Source organism: Podarcis gaigeae (assembly GCF_964106915.1).
Source record: "Podarcis gaigeae genome assembly, chromosome: 16".
Taxonomy (NCBI): domain Eukaryota; kingdom Metazoa; phylum Chordata; class Lepidosauria; order Squamata; family Lacertidae; genus Podarcis; species Podarcis gaigeae.
Genome location: NC_139693.1, coordinates 42,256,715 through 42,279,133, shown reverse-complemented (window position 1 = coordinate 42,279,133; position 22,419 = coordinate 42,256,715). Strand labels below are relative to the sequence as shown.

Sequence of the window (22,419 nt, the reverse complement as noted above, 5' to 3'; positions counted from 1 at the left end):
CTGCAGGTGTTGGTAAGGGCACAATGACTTTATTCAGGTAACGTAAGTGCTGTGCTTTGTAAATACCTAAACAATAATGTTTGTGTGTGTTATGTACTGAGTTGAATAGGATCCAAACTGCAGCAGTCTGATTGGTCCTAGAACAATAGGCTCCAAAAGGCAGCAGTCTGATTGGTTCTAGAACAATAGGATTCAGAATGCAGCAGTCTGATTGGTCCTAGAACAATGCAGCAGTATGATTGGTTAGCAGGAACCACCCAATCATGCTCCAGATAGAAGTGAATCCACAACCTGATTGGCTTACAGTAGAATTCCGGAATTAGCCAATCATGTGCAGCCCATTGTGTAAATAATGTATATAAAGCAGATACTTTGAGGGGACATTCATTCATTCCTTCTCACCACTATGAGCTGAATAAAGAGCATGAAATCACTTTGCGACTCGGAGTATATTTCACTGGCGACGAGGATGGGATCCCGCTGAGCTGACTGCCACACACAGCACCGCAGCACCGCCACCTGCCGCACCGCTGCCTCGCACCGTGTATCCAGGCTTCAGCTCCGGGACACAAGGAACTCAGAATGGCAACCAACAGCAGCTTCTTGCCGTTCAACCCAGCATCTGGAGACTGGGAAGCGTACGCCTCCCGTTTCACCTTCCTCCTAGAAGCCAAAGGGGTCACCGATGAAGAAGACGCCAAGAAGAGGGCAATATTCTTCAGCGTCTGCGGAGAGGAGACGTTTGAAATCGCCCGGGCTCTCCTTGCACCTGAAGACGTCGCTACTGTTCCATACAAAACAATAATGGAACAGCTGAAGGGGCACTTTTCGCCACAGCCCTCAGTGGTGGCTCGTCGAAATGCCTTCTACGCAAAGCGGCAAGCCCCTGGGGAAAACATAACTGGGTTTGTGAGCTCTCTCCGCCAAGCTGCCCGGTTCTGCAACTTCTCAGAGCTGGAGAACATGCTTCGTGACCGCCTCGTCGGTGGCCTGAAGGATGAGAAGCTGCAACGACTCCTCTACGCTAAGAAGAACCTAACGTTCCAGGTTGCTCTGGAGGAGGCCCTGGCAACGGAAGCTGCCGAGAGGTCGACGCAAGAGGCACGGCCGAGCCAGCCGTCCCAACCGAGGGTCCACCACGAAGACCTCACCGACGACTCAGGATCCGACAGGGAGGAGGTGCACTGAGTACAGCAGCGCACTCAAGCAGCCCACATACCACAGCTGCCTCGACGAGAAGGAGTGAACTGCGCAAGCTGTGGAGAAAGTCACGAGAGGAGGACCTGCCGTTTCCGCAACGCAGAGTGCAGGCAGTGCAGAAAATTGGGACACATCACCCGGGTGTGTCGGGCTCGGCCCACCCGACACCAGGCATCAGATGACCAATCCAAGAGCTCCAGGTCCCGGGGCCCAACGCACCAAGGCAACTCGACGGAGCTCACGGACTTCCAGGTATACCAGTTGCCCCACCCCAACGTAGAGAAAATTTATGTAGAGGTACAGATAGAGGGGGCCCCATGCCGCATGGAGCTTGACACGGGTTCAACTCTATCCATAATCTCGGCAAGGACCTTAAGGAAACTGTGTCCTACTGGGGGTCCCAAACTCAGGCCGGCCCCATTCACCCTCCGGGACTTCCAGAAACGTAAGGTCCCCACAATGGGGGTGGGGACCTTCAGGGTGCAATACCGAGGGCGGACGCGGCAACTGGACTTGCTTGTGGTCAAGGGCCCCTACATTAGCTTACTGGGATTGGCATGGTTTGGACCACTGGGGCTAGCCGTCACCGGGGTGAACCACATGAGCTTACAAGTGGACATGGACGCCATATGCAAGGAGTTTCTTGGGGTTTTCGATGGGAAATTGGGACAGTATACGGCCCCTCCATTGCTCTACAGCTTGACCCCGCAGTACGACCGGTCAGGCTCAAGGCCCGCCGGGTGTGATGGCCTGGGATTCTGATTCAGAGGCTGAACCAGAGGAATCCCAGCCTGCACAGGAGTCCCCGCCTCCAGGGCCGGTTGAACTGGGGCAAGGCCTAGATTCTGAGGAGCCGGCACCTGTGTCAGGTCCTCAGGAGCAGGCACCAGGTGAAACCATTCTGGCCCCAGAGGTGCTTGAGGATTCAGTGTCTGCAGGTGAGCCTCCTCCGGGGCCCAGTAACCCTTCGGCCTCTTCTGAACTGCAGAGGCTTAGGGCAGAGAGCCGAAGGGAACTGGTTGCTCCCAGGAGGAGTGCTCGCCTTAAGGCCAGAGGAGGCGGGGCTCCTGGGGGCCGGGACCGCCCCTGGCCTTAGAAGAAGATAAAGGTCAGTCAGCCCGGCCCCAGGTTGCGGGAGCAACGTCGTTGTTGGCTTCAGACCTTCCAGTGTTCCTGTTCCCTGCCCGGCCTCCTGCTCCTGACCTTCCAGCGTTCCTGTTCCCTGCCCGGCCTCCTGCTCCTGACCTTCCAGCGTTCCTGTTCCCTCCCGGCTCCCAGCTTCGGACCTTCCAGCGTTCCTGTTCCCCGCCTGGCTCCCTGTTTCGGACCTTGCCTCTCATCTTGTGAACTCTGACTACGGCAACGCTACCTTCCCCCCGGGACCAGCACACCGGGTCCTGTTCGCCCTGAAACCCCGTATAGACGAGGAATTGGACCGACCCGTGGAGCAAGGAGTGCTGGAGCCGGTGCCTAATGCCCCCTGGGAAACCCCAATCGTCACACCTGTCAAGCCTAATGGTTCGGTCCGCATCTGTGCAGACTACAAATGTACCATAAACAAGGCCCTCACGGCCCATGCATACCCAGTGCCAGTGGTCAGCCGTGTCCTTGCCACCCTGGCTGGGTCGAAAATTTTTGGCAAGCTGGACTTGGCCCAAGCATATCAACAGCTGCCAGTAGATGAGGCCACAGCAGAGGCACAGACGATTGTGACGCACAGAGGAGCGTTCAGGATAAAGCGGCTGCAATTCGGTGTCAGCGTGGCACCAGGCATATTCCAGAATCTAATGGACTCTCTCCTTAAAGGGATTCCTGGTGTCACCCCCTTCTTCGATGATGTGTTGATTGCCGGGCCCACACCAGAGGAGTTTGAGGACCGCCTCCGCACCGTTCTGCACCGTTTCCAGATGGCGGGTCTCAAGGTGAAGCGGGAAAAATGTCTACTAGGAGTGCCTCAAGTGGACTTTCTGGGATTTATGGTGGACGCAGAAGGGGTCCACCCGACTGGGGACAAGGTACGGGCCATTTGTGATGCCCCAGCGCCCAAGAGCAAGACTGAACTTCAGGCCTTCTTGGGACTATTGAACTTTTACCATTCCTTCCTTCCCCACAAGGCGGCGGTAGCGGAGCCCCTACACAGACTCCTGGACAAGCGGGCCCCTTGGGTGTGGGGCCAGCGCCAGGAGGCCGCATTCCAGGCAGTCAAGGACTTGTCTCAAACTCAGTCCTGGCACACTTCGACGAGAGGCTGCCGGTGGTGCTAGCATGCGACGCCTCGCCCTATGGCATCAGCGCTGTCCTGGGACACTAACTCCCGGATGGAAGAGAGGTACCAGTAGCATACTTTTCCCAGACACTCAACGAAACCGAACGGAACTACTCGCAAATCGACAAGGAGGGTCTGGCAATCGTGAAGGGAGTAAAAAAATTCCATGATTTCTTGTACGGGCGGCCCTTCACTGTGGTGACTGACCACAAGCCGTTGCTTGGCTTGTTTGCCCCCGAAAAGCAGACCCCCCAAGTGCTGTCTCCTTGCGTCCTCAGGTGGTCAATTTTCCTTGCCAGCTACCAGTATGCACTGATTCACCGCCCTGGAAAGGCGATGGGCCATGCAGACGCCCTCAGCAGGCTACCACTACCGGAAACAGGCCCCGACCCAGCACCTGCACAAGATGTTATGAGCCTGGAGTTGCTTCCCGACCGCCCCATTCAGGCACAAGAGGTTGCACACCATTCCAAGAAAGATAGGGTCATCTGGGTCCTGGACTGGGTGTGGAGGGGATGGCCCAGCAGCAGCCCCGGGCCAGAATTCGCTGGCTACACAACCCGCAAACATGAACTGTCAGCCCACAAGGGGTGCCTGTTATGGGGAAGCAGGGTCGTTGTTCCCCAGCCCCTCCGCAAAAGGGTCCTCACAGCCCTACACGAGACACACCCAGGGGTAGTAAGAATGAAGGCCCTTGCCAGGAGTTACGTGTGGTGGCCAGGGATCGACGGAGAGATAGAGGCCTGGATCAAACACTGCCAGGCCTGCCAAGAATCCCGCCCAGATCCCCCAAGGGCCCCAGTCCAGTCCTGGGAGTCCGCCTGAGCACCATGGTCACGCCTGCATGTGGACTTCGCTGGCCCCTTTCAGGGGAAAACATTCTTCATAGTGGTGGACTCCTACACCAAATGGCTGGAAGTCGCACTGGTACCGTCCACTTCTACGTCCGCAGCCATCCAGGTACTACGCAGGCTGTTTGCAACCCATGGGCTCCCTGACACTCTCGTCTCAGACAACGGGACGGCATTTACGTCAGGAGAATTTCAAACCTTCACAGTGCAGAACGCCATCCGCCACATCCGTTCAGCGCCATTCCACCCGGCCACCAATGGCCAAGCAGAATGCATGGTGCGGACCACCAAGGACACCCTTCGCCGCATGACGCAAGGGGATTGGGAGTACCGCCTTGCCACATTCCTTCTAGCACAGCACAGCACCCCCAGCTCAATGACTGGCCAGAGCCCCGCTGAACTACTAATGGGTCGGCGCCTTGCAATCAAATTGGACCGCCTTCACCCCGATAGAGCTCAGGATGAGGTAGTGGTGGGGGAAGGCAGGAACCCCCGGACCTTCGCGGCCCAGGACCCAGTGTACGCAAAGAATTTTGGGGCAGGCCCTGCATGGGTACCCGCCACAGTCACCAGGGTCACTGGCCCCGTGTCGTACGAGGTGCTAACAGATGGGGGCAATGCTGGCGTCGCCACTGCGACCAGATACGGCGACGATTCCCGGGAGAAAACCAGGAGGAGGAGGACAGGTCAGAGGAGTCCCAAGGGAACAGTGGGGCAGTGAGGCCCATAGAGCAGCAGGGGCAAGCAGGAGAGGCAGAATCAGTAAATACAGAGAGGACCCGTGAGGCCGAAAGGACACCGGAACCAGAACCACGACTGAGCGAGCCGGTTGCGCCAGACCAAACAGCCCCATCACAGCCAGCATCCTTGGAACACGAGCCAGAAACTGAACCCCGGACCAGGGAACACCCCAGGCCGCAACGCACACGTAGGCCGCCGGCGTACCTCGAGGACTATGAATGCGACCTCCCGGGCAGGACTGGAACTTAGAGGGGAGGGGTGTTATGTACTGAGTTGAATAGGATCCAAACTGCAGCAGTCTGATTGGTCCTAGAACAATAGGATTCAGAATGCAGCAGTCTGATTGGTCCTAGAACAATGCAGCAGTATGATTGGTTAGCAGGAACCACCCAATCATGCTCCAGATAGAAATGAATCCACAACCTGATTGGCTTACAGTAGAATTCCGGAATTAGCCAATCATGTGCAGCCCATTGTGTAAATAATGTATATAAAGCAGATACTTTGAGGGGACATTCATTCATTCCTCCTCACCACTATGAGCTGAATAAAGAGCATGAAATCACTTTGCGACTCTGAGTATATTTCAGTGTGGAAGGCTCCTCAGCCAGCAATCCAGGCGCAACAGATTGGAGGCATGTGAGAATGGGATTCGCAGGTGGTGTGTGGGGAGAAGGGGTGATGGAGACTGCTCACAGCTACTCTGATTCAGTCCTGCAAAGCACATCCCTACGCCTGACAGAAGAATTGCATGAAGGGTAATGGGAATTTAGTGACACCAGTCTTCCAGAGCCATTAAATCAATAATCTGCTTTGCTTATTTCCATTGAAAACATGCCATTCTGGAGACGTAGGCAATTACAGCTAGCACACATCTATAATTAGGATAATAATTCTGGGTAAATAGCATCTGTGAGCTGCAGCTGTTTCTACCTGGCTTGATGGGAGGAGGCAGCAGGAGGAAATAGATGGTCAAACCTTTTCTGGGCTGATGCCCTTGGCTGTGTGTTTGCAGCAAATGCTGTCCTCACAGCCAGTCTCTACTTGCCATGCCATTATGTGCAGGAAAGTCCAAGTGTCTGGCTCCTTTGCAGAAACGCAGGGTTAGGGAGGGATGGTTAACAATGGAGAAAAATGTTGGGAGGAGGGAATCTAAGCCGTTTCCCTGCCTTCTGCATTTCCTGATAAAACTCTTTCCCCAAACTGAGCTGCAGGCATATATTTGAAAGTGGGAACTAAAAACACCTGACCTGCTATGAGATATATTCTCCCCATTCTGAAAATACTGTGAGGGTGGCAAGCATTGCCAAAATCTCACAGTTGTGGGTGAGTTTTCTCATTCCATGTATTTTTTTATGTGATTTTTATGTGATTATTTGATAAAACTAGAATACTGACTCCTGTTCATACATGCATCTGTATTTGGACTACAGCATGGATTTTAACCTCATTTCTGTCTTGGTCATTTGGATACTGAAGCTGTGGTTGCTAGACCTCCTCCTTTGCACTCAGCATGCAAAATAAGCTCTACATTTTTTAAAAAAGTGTGTATCCCATCACTGGCAGAGGAAGGGGGTGCGGTGGGTGCGGGCCACCCTGGGTGTCATCTCTGAGGGGGGGTGACATTGCCCCCCCCCTGAGCTGCTCGTCACGGGTGGCACCCCCTGGGATGCTAGCCCCGCCCCTGGGTGAACAGCATGCGCGCCATTCCGGGGGCTGGAGCAGCTAGCTCCGCCTCTGTTTCCCATAATAGATGACTGGAGGTATTAGTCTTCTCACCACAAGCCTTTAATCAAGGGAATGGAGCAGCTCCTTTACAAAAAAAGGAGAGAAAGAAAAGGCTTTCTCCCAATACTGTTACTTGTGGATATCGGATGAAGCTGAATGTTGAAAGATTCACTGGATCCTTCCTGAATCATCGGCAGCTCTGGCTTAAATATTTTGCACGGCAGAACTGTATATCAACAAATGCAAAACATAAGCAGAGCCTGTCAAAGAGACCCTCTTGTCCCTTCCAACTGTACAGTTCTATGATTCTCTGAAAGGGTTTCCCACATTTCCCTAGGATGAAGAGCATTGTTCTCCAATGCTCCCCTTGCCAGCATTTGGCAGCTTCCCTCACCTGACATGATGGCTTTCACTTTTAATCTGGCCTGAGGAGAATTTTCCCCTCTGTTTTTTTCTGGGTGTTAATGCCACATTTAAAAATTAATCTCCACTGGTCTGCTGGGCTCTTCTTTGGCACCAAAGACAGATGATGTTCATTGACTTTCATTTTCCCTTCATCTCATTTGGGCTTAATTGGGCAATCTGTTATGATTTGACAAAGGCTTTTACGAAACACTGCTTGCTTTTTTTTAACACCCCCCCCCCCAAAAGAGTTTTTTCTGCAACATTGACCTTTCTGGGAGCTGTTGCCAGAATAAAACAGGCTTTCTCTCACCTGAGTCAAAGACTCAGTTTGGCCCACACAGCCCATGCGTGTTTGCACACACATACCTCAACAGATTTGTTTTAAAAGGCATAAAAGTCAGCAATATATTATTTGAATACAAAGTTTTCTTTTTTATATTATGTTTATTGATTCCTTATGTTTTCTTTCAGCCCCCTTTCTCTTATGTTAGGAAGGCAGGCATGGTTAATATGCACTGAGCCAACCATCCACCCTGCAAAAGCAATGCAGCAAAGCAGTAAATGGAGACTTACACTGCAAACCTTGGGTGGAGAAAAGGGAACAAAGAAGTAAATAACTATGTTACTTATAATTCCTTATACTGGGGAAACACTTGCAGTGTGTAACAACTTCTAAAGATTTTTAAAATACATACACTTTTAAAGATTTTTAAAACTTTTAAAGATTTTTAAAGGGGGGGGGTGAACAATTTCCCTGCCAAATGCAAGCTAGTCAGCCAGGTTCTGATAGGATTGCAATGGAAGGACATTTTCTACTTGAAATAAGACTTGCAAAAAGCATTTCTTCACCTTACCTGGAACCTAGCATGATTACAAAAGTATCATTTCCTGAAATGAGTAATCAAACCAAAATACAATTGAAGGAAGCTTACTCAATAATAAATTTACACGTCAAAACTCCTTGAAAGGGTTTGCACAGAGTTACCATCTATACATCCTTTTTTATAAGTTCTCCATTAGGGTATAACATGCTGAAAAATTCACTGTTGCTGCACATGGAAGCTCTGCTTTTGACAAACAATTTATTGCTCATTTTCCCTTTGGTTATACAGTTCTAATACTTCTGGGTGTAAGTTTACTCTGCTGCCCAGCTTGTTGGGGTGCCACTCCCCACAGGTCTCTCCTTGTCAGCAAAAGAAGGAATCTCCTGCCAAGTTAAAGAAGCAAAGAGCGGTCAGTAGACCTGATCTTTATTTGTTGCAACAAGGTTCAAACACACAAAGAGTAGGAACCCCTAGCATGGGCTTGCATGGACTTTTAAGACCTCCCTCCCTTCCCATAATACATTTCCAGATATATCATCAATGTGTCACTAAGAAGAAGGGAATCTGCACAGTAACATGAGTCCATCATTCATCCCTGTTATCAGATTCAGTTCACCACCTAAGTATCCACCACCAAGAGAACAATAAAATACCCCTCCACCCAAGATGCTGTTAGTTGTCAGGGACTCCAGTGCTCCCACTCCCTGCCTCTCCCCAAATGTTTGCCTTCAACACTCTGTGGCCCCTGAATGAACACGCTCTGTCCTCCTTGGACTGTCTCTTCTCTTTCTTTTTAAAAGTTGCAGGCTAACATATTTCTGCACTGATGATGATGGGGAAGGGAGCAGTTGACAATGGCGCTGGCTCCATCTGTGTCATCCTGCCTTCATAATAATAATAATTTAAGAATAATTTATTTTTTATACCCCTCCCATCTGGCTGGGTTTCCCCTGCCACTCTGCTTATTGGCTGGAGTGTGGTGGAATTTGCAGTTTTTAAGAGAGGATGGGTGGAAACTAAGATCTGGCATGCAGGCATCTCATGTCCCTGTGTACAATGTATATTTGCCTGCTTTTCCAGTAAATATGTGTGCTGGTGAATTCCTGGCAGTGGAACTAAATGCTAACAGCAGAGGGTTAAACCTCGGAAATCTCCTAATGACAATAATGGCTTCTCAAGCCCCAGATGAGTAATAAAAAATAGAAAGCTGCAGTAACTTTAAGGACAAGGTGTTTTTGCTGGATGAAATGGGTTTTAGCAGGCATGGTGCATTAGCCCCCCCCCCCCCCCCCGTAGCACAATAGCTCATGGCTGGGATTTGTTCATTAAGAGGCTTTTGGAGCTGGGTTTTGTATGGGAGTAAATCCTTGGGTGGGCAGGGGGGTGGGGGTGTTCCAAAGTCACACTTTCTGCCAGAGGAAGTTTCTCTTGCACCCTGTGACTGCGGGAGAGAGACCATGTGGGATAGTGGTTAGTGTTTCTGACTAGGACCTGGGAGCACAGGGTTCAAATCCCCACTCAGCTATGAAACTTAGTGGATGTGACCTTGTGACTACACTGCCTCTCAGGCTGGTCTACTTCTCAGGGTTGTTGTGGGAATTACAGGAGGAGGGGGAGAACCCTGCATATGCCAGGGGGGCAGTGAGATATACGGTAAATGCCCTAGTTTTGTAATGCTGGTCAAGCTGGTCATATGACCATAATTGTGGCTGCAGGAGAGTAGCAAATAAATGAGAAGCACCCAAGCTGCCCTCTTAAGTGGATATTATAGGTAAGACAATACAGGTAAATCCAGTAGACATTATTATTATTATTATTATTATTATTATTATATTTTAAAAATAATGTTTGGTTTTATTATGGATCTTTATTGTTTTATTTTCTATATAGTTTATTCTTAGGCCCACTGCTTAGAAATGCTAATGACTGAGTGGTATATAAAGGCCTTAAAATATCATTATCATTATTATTATTATTATTTTAAATAAACTTACTAGTCACTCTTTTTGCTAGTGCAGCCTAAAGTGAATTAAAACAATATGTAAATAATATACATTTAGACCATCATAAAACAAAGCATAGAGAAATCTAAAATAAATTCATATTTTTTAAAATGCAGGATTAAAACAACCTACCCACCCAAGGAGGCCACAGATAATTAAAAGCAAAAGGCCTGGTGGAAAACAAATGTTTTTGCCTGGTGCCTAAAGATGCATTGCAAGGGACGCAGGTGGTGCTGTGGGTTAAACCACAGAGCCTAGGACTTGCCAATCAGAAGGTCGGCGGTTTGAATCCCCGAGACGTGGTGAGCTCCTGTCGCTCGGTCCCAGCTCCTGCCAAACTAGCAGTTCGAAAGCACGTCAAAGTGCAAGTAGATAAATAGGTACCGCTCCGGCGGGAAGGTAAACGGCATTTCTGTGTGCTGCTCTGGTTCGCCAGAAGTGGCTTAGTCATGCTGGCCACATGACCTAGAAGCTGTACACCAGGCCCCTCGGCCAGTAAAGCGAGATGAGCGCCACAACCCCAGAGACATCCACAACCTTTAAAGATGCATTGCACAAGTGGGGAGCCACTTCTGAAAAGGTCCCTGTTAAGTTGAGGGCGAACATATCAGACAACACAGTGATTCTTCAAACAGCTCTTGTTTATTCCGAGGCCAGAACAGAACTGAACTGAAGAGCTCAGTCAGCCTGCTTATATAGAGCTCCAGAACAGTGTAACTGTTGCAACTTTCTAAAACTATCCAATCACTGAACGTCACTTTCGATCCTTCATTTGCATAACTATCTACAGTATCCCCCTGCTGGCCCAGGGTGAGAACTTCAGTATATAACAGTCCCATTCCGTGTTGCCACCTTCTGGACCTCCCATGGAGAGGGCAGAAAGAGGGCGACTCTTATGATGATCACAGATTCCAGGAAGGGTCATATGGGGAGTGGTGGTCCTTGAGGTACTGGGGTCTTGAGCTGCAAATGGCTTTACTTTGAATTAGGCCAAGCGGCTAACTGGTAGCAGTTGAGCCAGGATTTGTGTTATATGCTGAGACTGTCTTGCCCCAGTGAGCAACCTGGCCTCTACACCAGCTACAGTTTCCGAACTGTCTTCAAAGGTAACCCCATATATAACACACATTGCAGTAATCTAACCTCGAGGTTGCCAGGGCATAGGAGACAGAAGTTAGGCTATTCCAACTTCTTAGTAAAAGAAACTGAAATGAGATCTCCTCTTGCTGTGGTGTAGCATTCAGAGGTGCCAACTTGAATGAAATATTGGGGGAGGCAGGTAAGCCCCAACTCCACATAATCAGTCACATAGCATGGTGCATACACAACATTTGAATGGCAATACCCATCAACTTGGGTGGGTAGCCCCCTCAAATATTTTATTTGGGAGGCTGAAGAATCCTCAGCTCATGGGAGTGTTGGCTCCTATGGCAGCATTAATCTAGAAGAGGCTTCACAAATCTTGTTTTGGACTTCAATTCTCATCAGCCCCAGTCACCCCAGCCATATGATGCTGGCCTATGGGGCTGATGGGGGCAGGTGCCTTGCAGAAGTTAGAAAAGATGAAGAGGATCCAACTTGGGACAGAGCTTTGCAAGAAAGCCAGCACATTTTGCAGCCTTCATCTCTCTGTTATGCGTAGGAAGGGCAGCATTACGTTTGAAAACACATTGTCATTCTTTTTAGTTTAAGACCATCATGATTTCCAAGAGTGTCTCCCAATCAGCTCTGCAAATTGCAATAACCAGGAGAATTCAACAAACAGGAGAAAGGGTGTTTTTTCAGAGGAAGGGGAGAGAAATCCTCCCAACTTTGATTTTTTTAAAAAAAACCAACAATCTGTTTGTTCATCAGAATCAAAATCGCTTTAGAGTTGTGTTTGGTAAGTCTGAGGCATTCATTTTAAACAGGTATCTAACAGATGGCAGGACGCTGCCAACTTAACACTGTTGATCTGTTCATACATTATGCATCTTTTTTGATGGGAATTTCAATTATTTGTTTGTTCCCAAGTGGGAAAATTCCATTATGCAGCAAAAAAGAAAAGAAGCAAAAAAGAAAAGAAAAGAGGAAAGAGCAACAGAGATGGGGGGTGGGACCAAGGGAGCACCTCTCCCCCCCCCCTCTCTCTCTCTCTCTCTCTCTCTCTCTCTCTCTCTCTCTCTCTCGTGTGTGTGTGTGTGTGTGTGTGTGTGTGTGTGAACAACCTTGCAGAAAGGGGAGGAAGCAAGAAACAGATAAACTATCTGTGTTTATAACCTGAATTAAGGATGAGGAAGGGTGGTACAGCTATAGCTGTTAAACAAAGCTTGGGTTTTTGGGGTATTTTTACAGCTAAAGAGACTTTTTCAGTTGTTGCTGGTGACTAGAAGATGCTTACATAAGATTAATGGGCCCTGAAGTCTGGTGGCTACTAGTTATTGGATATGCCCATCAGAACTAAAGAGTCCAAAATTCTGTTTTCAGTAATGGCAAAGCTGATGCCTCTGGAAAGCCCACAGACAAGACATACCAGGCAGGAAAGAACCTTCCCCCATTCTATTTTGTCATCAGTTATCCTTAAAGATACACTGCTTCTGTAGCCTGGAGATACCACATATGACAACCATAGCTAATAACCATCAGGAGGTCTCTCCTCCTCTGTGAACTTGTCTGCCACATTTCTAAGCTTTAGAAGTTGGTGCCCATCCCCATATCATGCAGCAGAGAGTTTTCTAAGTCATCTCCATGTTGCATGAAGAAGACCTTTCTCTGGCCTGCCCTCAATCTCCTGGTCAGCCATTTCATTGTGTGGGACTATCCAGCCAGAGAGAAGCAGTTTGGCCTTGGGGGTCCTTTCAAGAGGCATCTGGTCATGGGAACAGGATGCTGGACTTTTGTCTGATCCAGCAGGACTGCTTTTAGGTTCTTCTGGAAGGACCAGTCATGCTGAGACTCCCCACCCCCCTTCAGCACAAGACGCAGGCCAAACGGGGGGGGGGAGGGGTCACCTCACCTGAGGCTGCAAGTTTCCCCTTGAATAACCAGCCACGGTTATTCCCACCCATGTTATTTAATCCCACCTCATTCCCCAGGGTAGGAGAATTTAATTATCATCTGCAAAGTGTTCTGCATAAAAAGACAAGGCTGTTTTCAGCTCCTGCATGGAAAGGGATTCCTGCTTGCCATGAGTCTGCCTAAGCTATAATTCTCCCCCAAGACCCGCCTGTGGATTGATGGTAAATTACAAGGTGTTTCATCAAAATATCACCAAAGGCACAGCAATATCATTGTAGTAATATCACAGCTCTCAGAAAAGCTAAATGCTTCTCTGGCCTGGTTGTTGATGTTTGTGTTGTATTTCACTATGACTTGCGGGGCCCAGAGGGGATCCTGGTGCTTGATGCCTCTGACGGAGATGGATTACCTGGGACTGATGGGATCAGAAGCCCAGCTGGCTTTTCCTGTTCTGAAAAGTTCCAGCTATGTATTTTGAAGATGCTTCTTCTGAGAGCATGTTATACTCAAGACAGAAACTGCCGAGGGATGACGGAAAAGGGAGGCTTGAAGCTTAGAAGCACTCCTCCCCCCCCAAGCAAGTCTTTCAGACCTCATGGTCTCCTCTGCAAGGTCCAAAATGGAAATCATGAGGCTGGTCTGCCTCACTATTTTCAGCCCGCCCTCAGCTCCCACCCAGCCACCTACTCACCCACCTGCCTACTTCAACCAGTGGGGGTGGGGGGTGGGGGGGGACGGCACTCTATTGGCTTGCTCCTCCTTTCTCTCAGTGTTGTGCCATTCAGCAAAGATGAGAGCAGGGGAGCCTTACCATATGTCCTGCCGGGGTGCAAAGATCTGCCCAGCGCCCCCAAATTTAGTTTAGCCCCCAAATTAACTTTTATTATGCTTATGTCAGACAACACGCTGATGCCTTATCTCTTGTTTACGAAAGGAGGAAAAAGAAACAAACTTTTTTATTTGATCATTTATTTACAATACACTTATACATGCTGAGTGCTGCCGTTGTGAATGACAAGCGCCGCCACTGGTGTGGTGCGTCTTTTGTAAATGAGTGTACAAAGTTGAAAGTCCATGCACATTTCTCTCAATATATGCATTTTACTACACAATTTTGCCATAGCCTATGCATTTTTGGAAACAATTCCAACACCCCAGTACAATTATTTTTGTACTGATTCACAAAATTTGGGAAAGAGTGAATTTCAAAGGAGAAACTATTGATTTAGGAAGTGTGGGTGTGATAAATTCACATTTACCAAACAAATATCTCCTCTATCCCTACCTGCCCTCCTCTTGGAGCTGCAGACCATTTTTTGGATTGAGTAAACTGAGCAAGCAAAAGCCACTGCACTCTCTACCCCCTCCACCCAAATAAAGACCTTCTTTTTGGAGAGTAGCACAAACAAGAAGTAAGTAAGAAAGGAAAGAGGTAGATGGGATCACACTGTGGAGCAGTGCAGTGAGTTATATAGCTCACCCTCTCACCCACCCCGTTCCCCAATCTTGTAGTGTAGAGTACTGTTATGCACAGTCTTACAGCCTTTCTTGCATTGTATCACTAGATTGCAGGCATGAATCCCCCCCCCATATGCATTTTTTAAAAGCCAAACCAACACCACAAACATTCCCTACACTTAGAAAACTAGGACAAAATGGCCTTCTACTGATTTGCTTATTTTCTACATGCATGGGGCTGCTTTTTTATGTATGTTAAAAAAATTAAAAGTAGTGTAAAAGCTTTTTAAAAAATCGTTGTTGGAAGAAAGAAAGCAACAGGAAGTACAACCACCAAACAATGCTGGAAGAGAGTGAGGATGTTGGAGTTAATTCTCTCTTGTTCTGCCCAGTTTGGCTGCTAGCAGTTGAAGAAACCACAAGCAGTCCCAAAAGCAAATTAACACTCGCAAAATGCTCCCTTTTGGGGTGGGGTGTGTCTGCAATGTGCAATTAGAGCTTTTTGGTAAAAAAATCATTTGTGAACCCCACTTGTAAATAACTCACATCTTTGCAAACTACATGCAATTAGCATATTTTGGCTAATTAATGAGCCTAGATTTACTGCAAGATTTGCCTGAAATAAAGTCAGGGGTTTGGCATAAGAAGTGGGCTCAGGCTTGCTGTGCAAAAGCAACAATTTCTCTTTGCCTTCCAACTATTGTCGCTGAGATGGGAAAGGAATGGGATTGCAAGAAAAGCAAGTTTTCCTGCTGTGAGATGCTTGGTACTCTTGTGTCTCTAGCTAGAGCTGTGTTTCGTGGGCTGTGTGTGTGTGTGAAATCAGTGTCGCCAGTCCTCAGAGGAACATAGCTGTAAGCAGGCAGAGTTGTGATGGGCTTCAAAATGTAGAAACACTCTTGGAGTGAAATGTAAATAAATGTTGCTTAAGGGCAGAGGGAGAAAGCTAAGCTAGCTAAATGGTTTCCCCGCCCGGTGGGAGGTAATGCATTGACTGCTTCTCGCTATGCATTTTGCAGCTGGAAGAGAGCACAGCCAGATGTGGAGAGGCTGAGAAGGCACAAAAGATGCTAGCTCTGGAGCTCGAGAACCTGCACCTTGAGCTGGAGACGTTCAGCAGGAACAAGAACTTGGTAGGAGTCCGCAATGAAAGTTGCTGTGGCCCATGGTTATACATAATCTTTATTGATTTTCAAATATTAAAATCCAATGATAGTCACATTTTATCAATATCAAATTACAATTCCCATCCAAATATAGATCATTTTAGTGACTTCCCGTGTGCTGGATTTCAGAGTGCAAAGTTCTTATTTCTTCCTGCTTCCAATATCTTGGTTAATCCAATTGCATTCAGTCCTGATCTTAGTCCCTTATCAACAGCTACTGATTTCTTGAGCTCCATTCGTGTTGAGATATTTAATAACAAAAAAAATTTCCTTTTTTTTAAAAAAATATCTTTATTAATTTAAAATAAATATATTTATGAAAAACAGATGTACATACAAGTAAACAAACAAACAAACATACAATCAAATAAACAAATAACAGAAAAATCAAACAAACCACCACACTATAAGATATAAGAAGATTAATATAATTATCATCATCTATACTCCTGGTATTGAACACAATTATAAAATTTATAGAAAAGAAAATTAAAACTGACTTCCAATCAATCTCACTGTACTTTGTCTATCCATTACTTTATACCGCACAGTTACATATTTCTTATATCATTTCTTTTTACCGCCCTACAAACTTATATTTATACAATACAGGGATCAGTCTAATTCTGCCAATATGTTTCCTTTTATTCCATAGTTTTCTAAATATTCTTTAAAGATTCTCCAATCCTTATAGACTTTTTGTTTCAGTTGGCCTCTTACTCTTCCTGTCGCTTTCACTAGCTGCAGATATTCTACCATTAGGATTTGCCAATCTTCCGTGTTGGGTATTGTTGTGTTTTTCCAATTTCTTGCTTCTAAAATTCTGGCCACCGTTATTCCATACATGAACAATGTTCTTTTTGATTTCCCTATTTCTTTTGGCAAAATGCTTAATAAAAATATTTCTGGCCTCTTTTTGAATGTTAATTTAAATAATTTTTAAAGTTCTACATATATTTTTCCAAATAACACACATATCTGTACATTTCCACCACATATGCAAATAAGACCCAATTTCTTTCTTACATCTCCAACATATAGGTGATCTGTTCTTATGCATTTTAGCAAGTTTTTCTGGAGTTTGGTGCCATCTATACATCATCTTCATTGTGTTTTCCCTGAGATTGTTGCAGGCCATGAATTCCCGCCATAATTTTACCCGTTGTTCCATGTAAATATTATAACCCAAATCTTGCACTCATCTCACCATTACAGCTTTCACTTATTATTCCTTTACCTCCCATTGCAATAGGAGGTTGTATACCCTTGAGATATATTTTCCTTTACTTTGTATCAATTCTTTTTCAAGTTTTGATGTTTTTTTAGCAAGTCCTGCTTTTTTATCAAGGGTTAATCTTTGATTAATGCCTTGCCATGGAGAAGGGGCTTGAATAACTCAGAGAAGCTATGAGTTTTCCATGCAGAGCCACCCAAGATGGACAGTTCATAGTGGAGAGTTTTGACCAAACGTGATCCACCTGGAGCAGGAACCGGCAAGCCACTCCAGTATCCCTGCCAAGAAAACTCCATGGACAAAGACCACAGGCATATAAAAGTTATGACGCTGGAAGATGAGCCCCTCAGGTCGGAAGGCGTCCAATATGCTACTGAGGAAGAGTGAAGTACAAGTAGATTCAGAGCTGATGAAGCGGCTGGGCCAAAGCCGGAAGGTCGCTCAGTTGCGGATATGCCTGGAAGCGAAAGGAAAGTCCAATGCTGTAAAGAAAAATATTGCATAGGAACCTGGAATGTAAGAACCATGAACCTTGGTAAGTTGGATGTGGTCAAAAATGAGATGGCAAGAATAAATATTGACATCCTGGGCATCATGAACTAAAATGGATGGGAATGGGCAAATTCAGTTCGGAAGACCATCATATCTACTACTGTGGGCAAGAATCCTGTAAAAGAAATTGAGTGGCCTTCATAGTCAACAAAAGAGTGGTGAAAACTGTACTGGGATGCAATCTCAAAAATGATAGAGTGATCTTGATACGCATCCAAGGCAGGCCTTTTAACATCACAATAATCCAAGTTTATGCACCAACTACTGGTGCTGAAGAAACTGAAATTGAGCAATTCTATGAAGACTTACAACACGTTATAGAAATGACACCAAAGAAGGATGTTCTTCTCATTATAGAGGATTGGAATGCTAAAGTAGGGAATCAAGAGATAAAAGGAACAACTGGCAGGTTTGGCCTTGGAGTTCAAAACGAAGCAGGGCAAAGGCTAATAGAGTTCTGCCAAGAGAACAAGCTGGTCATCACAAACACAATTTTCCAACAACACAAGAGATGACTCTACACATGGACATCACCAGATGGGCAGCATCGAAATCAGATTGATTATATTCTCTGCAGCCAAAGATAGAGAAGCTCTATACAGTCAGCAAAAGTAAGACTTGGAGCTGACTGTGGCCCAGATCATCAGCTTCTTATAGCAAAATTCAAGATTAAACTGAAGAAAGTAGGAAAAACCACTGGGCTAGTTAGATACAATCTAAGTCACATCCCTTATGAATACACAGTGGAAGTGAGGAACAGGTTTAAGGAGTTAGATTTGGTGGACAGAGTGCCTGAAGAAGTATGGATGGAGGCTCGTAACATTATACAGGAGGCAGCAACTAAAACCATCCCAATGAAAAGCAAGAAAGCAAAGTGGCTGTCCAGTGAGGCCTTACAAATAGCGAGGGAGAGAAGGCAAGCAAAATGTGAGGGGGATAGTGAAAGATACAGGAAACTGAATGCAGATTTCCCAAAAAGAGCAAGGAGAGACAAGAAGGCCTTCTTAAACGAGCAATGCAAAGAAATAGAGGAAAACAATAGAATGGGAAAAACCAAAGATCTGTTCAAGAAAATTGGAGATACGAAAGGAACATTTCGTATAAAGATTACCATAATAAAGGACAAAAGTAGAAAGGACCTAACAGAAGCAGAAGACATCAAGAAGAGGTGGCAAGAATACACAGAGGAATTATACCAGAAAGATATGGATGTCTCGTACACCCCAGGTAGTGTGGTTGCCGACCTTGAGCCAGACATCCTGGAGGGTGAAGTCAAATGGGCCTTAGAAATCACTGCTAATAACAAGGCCAGTGGAAGTGAGGGTATTCCAGCTGAACTATTTAAAATTTTAAAAGATGAGGCTGTTAAGGTGCTACACTCAATATGCCAGCAAATCTGGAAAACTCAGCAGTGGCCAGAGGATTGAAGATCAGTCCACATCCCAATTCATAGAAGGGCAGTGCCAAAGAAGTGTAGTTGAATGCTTCAGCTACTGCACATTTGCACTCATTTCACATGTTAGCAAGGTTATGCTTAAAATTTTACAAGGAAGGCTTAAGCAGTATGTGGACTGAGAACTCCCAGAAGTGCAAGCTGGATTTTGAAGGGGCAGAGGAACCAGAGACCAAATTGCAAACATGCGCTGTATTATGGAGAAAGCTAGTAATATTGATGTTTAAAGTTAGTAATAAATGTTGGAAATGTCAGGAGAAAGAAGGAACATTTTATCACATGTGGTGGGAATGTAAGAAAGTGAAATGCTTTTGGGAAATGATTTATAATGAGATGAAAAAAATGTTGAGATATACCTTTGTTAAGAAACCAGAAGCATTGTTACTAGGCATATTAGGGAACAATGTTGAAAAGAAAGATGTGAAGTTATTTACTTACAGCAGCCAGAATTTTGTTGGCCCAAAAATGGAAACAGGAAGAAATGCCAACGAGGGAAGAATGGAGAATGAAACTGATGGAATATGCAGAAATGGACAAATTAACGGGAAAAATTCGAAACCATCGCGATCAGAGATTCACCGAGGACTGGAATAAATTTACAGAGTATATCAAAACTGTCTGTGATCAGGAAATAACGCTTGTTGGATTTCAGGAAGCTCTGTGAAAAGAATAGATAGGAATGTCGCTTAAAAGAGAAGATAAAATAAGGATTGTTAAAGTGCAACATAAATTTAGGAAATGTGAGAAGTTGTGATAAATATGAAAATTGTCAGATAGGCTGATGGAAGTCTAAAAGATGTATAAGTTAAATTGGATGTTAAATTATAAATGGAATGGTTATTGGAAATTTGAATAAAAATTAATTAAAAAAAAAAAGAGAAAGCTAGAGAGTTCCAGAAAGACATTTACTTCTGCTTCATTGACTATGCAAAAGCCTTTGACTGTGTCAACCACAGCAAACTATGGCAAGTTCTTAAAGAAATGGGAGTGCCTGATCACAACATCTGTCTCCTCAGAAATCTGTATGTGTGACAAGAAACTACAGTTAGAACTGGGTATGGAACAACTGATTGGTTCAAAATTGGGAAAGGAGTACGATAAGGCTGTATATTGTCTCCCTGCTTATTTAACTTATATGCAGAATTCATCATGCGAAAGGCTGGGCTGGATGAATCCCTAGCCGGAAATAAGATTGCCGGAAGAAATATCAACAACCTCAGATATGCAGATGACACAACCTTGATGGCAGAAAGTGAGGAGGAATTAAAGGACCTCTTAATGAGGGTGAAGGAGGAGAGCGCAAAATATGGTCTGAAGCTCAACATCAAAAAAACAAAGATCATGGCCACTGGGCCCATCATCTCCTGGCAAATAGAAGGGGAAGAAATGGAGGCAGTGAGAGATTTTACTTTCTTGGGCTCCATGATCACTGCAGATGGTGACAGCAGCCACGAAATTAAAAGACGCCTGCTTCTTGGGAGGAAAGCAATGACAAACCTCGACAACATCTTAAAAAGCAGAGACATCACCTTGCCAACAAAGGTCCGTATAGTTAAAGCAATGGTTTTCCCAGTAGTGATGTATGGAAGTGAGAGCTGGACCATCAAGAAGGCTGATCGCCGAAGAATTGATGCTTTTGAATTATGGTGCTGGAGGAGACTCTTGAGAGTCCCAAGGACTGCAAGAAGATCAAATCTATCCATTCTTAAGGAAATCAGCCCTGAGTGCTCACAGGAAGGACAGATCCTGAAGCTGAGGCTCCAATACTTTGGCCACCTCATGAGAAGAGAAGACTCCCTGGAAAAGACCCTGATGTTGGGAAAGATGGAGGGCACAAGGAGAAGGGGACGACAGAGGACGAGATGGTGGGACAGTGTTCTACCAGCATGAGTTTGACCAAACTGCGGGAGGCAGTGGAAGACAGGAGTGCCTGGTGTGCTCTGGTCCATGGGGTCATGAAGGGTCGGACACGACTAAACAACTAAACAACAACAATCTTTGATGTATTTGAAAATATTGCAGCCAGTCTGTTAGGTGCCCTTTAGTTTCTTCATATTTTTTTCAGTATTATTATTAGAACAACAGGATGAACCTATACTGAAAAATTTCCACAAAAAAGTTCTGTTTCCTGTAAATTCCCTTTGTGATAGGTTTCCCCCCTCATTTGTTTCTTCATTGTTCTAATCCTGTCTGTCAGGACTGCCGCTAGGTCCCAGCTCACAGAGGACCAACGCCCAGTGGATGTTATATACAAAAGTCTTTATTAAAGTTTAGTTTCCATTTCCAAGCTCTGGGCGCGCAGACCCACGTCTTGACGCTAGACTGGCTAAGTCCCCTCTGACTCACTGCTCCACCCACACCAGTTTAAGATTGTAGCCCGGCTCCACCTCTTGCGCTGCTCTTTCCTGCGCTGGGTCCTTCTGCCCTCTGGGGTTCCCTCCTTCCTGGACTCCTCTGACTCTGAGCCTCCTGAGTCTTGCCCCTCCCTCCGGCGGGCTTTAGGACCTGGCTCCCTTCCCGGGCTCCCCGCTGTGCCGCGCTCCTGTACATTTGAACTTGGCGCGCGCGCCCAGCCGGTGACTTTCCTTCTGACCGTTTCCCCGCTTCCTGATGTGGGCGTTGCCAAACCTGACTCCTCTCCTCCCTCTGGTGGTGAGGACACTGGTCCCGACTCCTGGGACTCCCCCTCCCCACTGCGCTCTGGTGGAGACGCTGGTCCTGATCTCCAGCTGCTGCTCAGGGACTCCCCGCTGGCCCCTTCCTCCTGGGGCTTCCCCCCTGGACCCCCCTTCGCTCTGGCCACCGGCGCTCCCTTCTGTGAGTCCTCCGATTCGCTAGAGAGGCTTGTGGAATAACTCTGGCCACTGTCACTGCCTGCGCCCCCCTCGTACTCCTCCTCCTCACTCTCCATTTGCTCCCCCTCCTGTGTCTCTCCTTCTGAACCCCTGACACTGTCTTACATGGCATCTCTGCTCCCGCTTTTCCAATCTTTCTTTCTATTGTTGAAATTCAAGCTAGGTCGTTACGCCATCTTTGTTGTTTATGTAAGGGAGTAATCTGGCGTCCCGCCATAGCTCCAGGCAGTTTTCCAGTTCTCCCTCTCCTCTAATTCTTATCTCTAATGATCTGGCATCCCGCCCAGAGATGGAGCAAGGTTGGTGCGGTCCGCCCCGGGTGTCATCCTGGGTGTGTGACAAAATCCTGGCCATGCCAGATCTCAACCTCCCCCCCGGCCGCGCCAGAGCGCATCCCCCCAGCCTGGCCGCTGAGCCGGATCACACACCCTGGCTGGGCCGCTGTGGTGAATTGCACCCCCCCCCAGCTGGGCGTGATTACCCCACCCCCTGGGTCGGAGTTGCGCAGGGTGGCGCACCTTTACCCTGCACTCCTGGCTGGAGGAGGCAGGCAGGCAGGGGAGAGGATAGGAAGCAGGCAGGCGAGCAAACAACGGAGTGGGGCAGGAATGGGTGCCGCGCTCCCCGTCCTGTCTCTCCCTTTGGGCGGCTTGCACCATCCCAGGTGCCAGAGAGACTTCCTTCGC

At 46.8% G+C, this 22,419-nt stretch overlaps 1 protein-coding gene across 1 annotated transcript in view; it reads left to right on the top strand.

Moving 5' to 3' along the window:
- Positions 1-22,419, top strand: part of MYO18B (myosin XVIIIB) — a 276,767-nt gene that overhangs the window by 200,862 nt on the left and 53,486 nt on the right. The window contains exon 36 of the mRNA XM_083717843.1: positions 15,493-15,606. Within this exon, the coding sequence (XP_083573969.1) occupies positions 15,493-15,606 (114 nt within the window). The remainder of the gene's footprint in view (positions 1-15,492; positions 15,607-22,419) is intronic.